The sequence below is a fragment of the Nicotiana tomentosiformis genome, chromosome 5 (assembly GCF_000390325.3).
Source record: "Nicotiana tomentosiformis chromosome 5, ASM39032v3, whole genome shotgun sequence".
Classification (NCBI taxonomy): Eukaryota; Viridiplantae; Streptophyta; class Magnoliopsida; order Solanales; family Solanaceae; genus Nicotiana; species Nicotiana tomentosiformis.
The window spans coordinates 108590500-108593711 of record NC_090816.1 but is presented as its reverse complement, the minus strand read 5'-3'; the positions used below and the strand labels follow the sequence as shown (position 1 = coordinate 108593711).

Sequence of the window (3212 nt, the reverse complement as noted above, 5' to 3'; positions counted from 1 at the left end):
GGATTGGACGTCACCAACACAGTAAAAAAGGAAACAAGAAAAGAAAAGGTCGATTGTGTGCATAATGAGATTACTGGCGAATTCCAATCTAATTAGGCATAGATGTACTGTCAATATAGTATTTGTTGAATAGCTGGGAAAATTTACAACAATCACAAAACTATGGAAGAGAACCTTAGATTACGCTTGTGTAATATTATCAGTAGCTTAGAGAGAATAGTTCTCTTACATCTGCAATGTATTTGCATCATTCCTTTAGTCTATAAGTAGGAATAGCCATCAAAGGCTTTTCTTTGCATGTTACTAACCCAAACTGCTCGTCAATTTCTAAATCAAGAGGCTGCATGCCATTTGAAATCTCCCAATCAAAGCAATGCACCAATTGTGCAACCACAAGGCGAATAATGGTAACCCCCAACTGCATTCCGGGGCAGCTTCTTCTACCAGAGCCAAATGGTAAAAGTTGAAAATCACGTCGACGAATATCTATGCTGCTCCCAACAAATCTCTCAGGGAAAAACTTCTCAGGCTCAGGCCAAACATTTGGATCCCTCTGAACTGCATAACAATTAATCATGATTCTAGATCCCTTTTGTATGTGGAAGCCATTGACGACACATTCTTCCATGGCCTCGTGATGCATTAGTGGCACTACGGAATGCAGCCTCAGGCCCTCTTTTGCAACCATATCTAAGTACTTCAAATTCTCCAAGTCTGGTTCTTTTACTATCTTTTCAATTCCTACCACTTCTTCTAACTCTTTTTGGAGTTTCTTCATCACATTAGGGTGCCTAAGAAGCTCTGTCAATATCCATTCTACTGATGTTGCTGAAGTGTCCATTGCAGCCATAAGCATGTCCTGTATAAAAATAGGGGAAATAATTAGTGGAATAAGCAATAATCTTAAGATTTGTGATTTCTTGAGCTTATATTTGTATGACAAAATGGGATAGCTTTTATATGTTGACGGTCAAACTGAAACTCTGCTTCTCCTGATTGCATAATCTCCATCATTGTGTCGACAAAATCATTGGTTTGTTTCTGGTCATGAGACTGAAGATGTTCATCAATAATCTTCTCAAGAAACTCATCAAACACCTTTGAAAGATCTTTGAGCTTGCGAGTGAGTCCTTGGAGATCAATAACACCAAGAAAGGGGAAAAAATCTCCAAGATTTGGTGTTGCAGCTAAATGCAAAACATCTTGGACTACAGCTTTGAATCCCCTTTTATCCAAGTCCTCATCCATGTACTTCTTTCCAAATACCATTAGGCAAGTCAAGTTGGCATTCAAGGACGTAATCTTTGCACTAAGATCAACAACAACGCGATCATGAGCTTCCCTTTTCAGTGAATCAATCAGAAGTTGAACTTGTTGATTTCTCGTGGACTGAAATGAATTGATCTTATGACTACTCAAAAGGTGCACGGTGCACAATTTGCGCATGTTACGCCAATATGGTCCATACTTCGCAAAAATGAAATTCTTCTGGCCATAAGCCATATACTGAGATGCCTCGTGGTGCGGCCTACTAGCAAAGATGTGATCATTTGTCTTGAGGACTTTCTCGGCTGCATCAGCAGACGAGGCAACGATTGCAGGTACTAGTCCCAATCGCATATACATAATAGGACCATGTTTGTTGGCTAGTTTTTGTAAATCTTGGTGTGGATTTTTACCTAACAAATGAAGATGTCCTAAAATGGGAAGCCCTTTTGGACCTGGAGGAAGCCTTTTTCTCTTCTGAATGTTTAGCAGCTCGTAAAAGGCATATACTAATAGACCAACAATTAGAGTTGCCCATATAAAAGCCATGGCTAATATGACTTTGTTACCTTCTAAGAACACTAATGGAAGAAGATGGAATGGTTATATGTTGGTGCTAAGAGCTCGGACGCTGAGGTTATATATATATATATATATATATATATATATATATATATATATATATATATATATATGTATATATATACACACACACATAGGGGCGGATCTAGAGCATGAAGACCGGGTTCACTGGAACCAGTAGTTTTTGTTCATAACTTGTATATATATTAAAATTTTCATTAAATATCTATAAATATCATATTGTTAACCCGTAAAGTATTGTATATTAACTTGAGATCGTTGTAGGAACATATTAACTTTAAATCTTGGATCCATATATATATGCGTCATTAATAGCTAGAATGTCAGATGTCAATGTTTTTTTAGTCTATACTGAGAATAATCTTTATTAAATTGTTCTAAACTTATAGAGACCAATCTTATCTTGGATCCTCTCTCTCTCAAGGGAAACACTTTTTAAACTAGAAGGAGGTCAAAATAATAGTCTCTCAGTTTCAATTTATGTGAACCTATTTCCTTTTTAGTTAGTGCCAAAAAGAATAACCCCTTTCCTTATTTGGAAACAACTTATCTTTATGCAATGATTTATAGTCACATAAAATATATGTGCCTCATTTTACACCACAAGTTCAAAAGTCTTTTCTCTTTTCTTAAATTTCGTGCCCAGTCAAATGGGTTCACATAAATTGAAACGGAGGGAGTATATATATATATATATATATATATATATATATATATATATATATACACACTATATTTAAAGCACGAAGGCCCTCGGAATGGAATTCCGAAAGTTTCTGTAGGTTCATAGTGTCATTTGTGACCTGTGTGTAAAATTTGAGATCATTCGGACTAGATTTGAGTAAACGACGAGAAACGATATGAGCTTTCGATTCTCACCTCGGTACTCCGCATCATAAACGACAAAATAAACGAAACGTCTCGTCATTCACGTCTTAGTGGCATTAAATATTCGTCAGTTGCTGGTCGGCCACTCGTCTTTTTTACTCTTTTTGAAATATAGTTCACACTAGACAAAATAGTTATTTAATTATTTTCCTAATATTTAGCATTTTGAAGTCAACTAAAACTTTACTTATTAAAGTTTTTCTTATTTGAACAACTACACAGAAAATTCTAATATTTAGGACATCAAAATCAATTACATTTACCATATACAATATTATAATATTATAATACTAAAAATGTAAATGTTTACGTGTTATATTTCCTAACAGGATGTGCATATAATGTAATGGAAGGAAACAGTCAAAATTATAATAGAATAGCCTACCCGTAATTTGAAAACTAACAAAGGCAGCAAAATTTTTATATTAAAATAAATAAATAATGGAACTCTTAAT

The 3212-nt window shown here is 34.9% G+C and overlaps 2 protein-coding genes across 2 annotated transcripts; both read right to left on the bottom strand.

The window, feature by feature from the left end:
- Positions 1 to 247: 247 nt before the first annotated feature.
- LOC138892972 (cytochrome P450 71AU50-like) lies at positions 248 to 856 on the bottom strand. The gene has a single exon (XM_070176733.1). The coding sequence runs from the start codon at positions 854 to 856 to the stop codon at positions 248 to 250; it is 609 nt and encodes a 202-aa protein (XP_070032834.1).
- Positions 857 to 903: 47 nt separating this feature from the next.
- LOC104085754 (cytochrome P450 71AU50-like) lies at positions 904 to 1815 on the bottom strand. The gene has a single exon (XM_009589875.4). The coding sequence runs from the start codon at positions 1813 to 1815 to the stop codon at positions 904 to 906; it is 912 nt and encodes a 303-aa protein (XP_009588170.2).
- Between the last annotated feature and the right edge of the window lie 1397 nt (positions 1816 to 3212).

Coding starts and splice junctions, on each gene's coding strand:
- LOC138892972 (XM_070176733.1), bottom strand. CDS start 856: ATGCTTATGGCTGCAATGGACACTTCAGCAACATCAGTAGAATGGATA.
- LOC104085754 (XM_009589875.4), bottom strand. CDS start 1,815: ATGGCTTTTATATGGGCAACTCTAATTGTTGGTCTATTAGTATATGCC.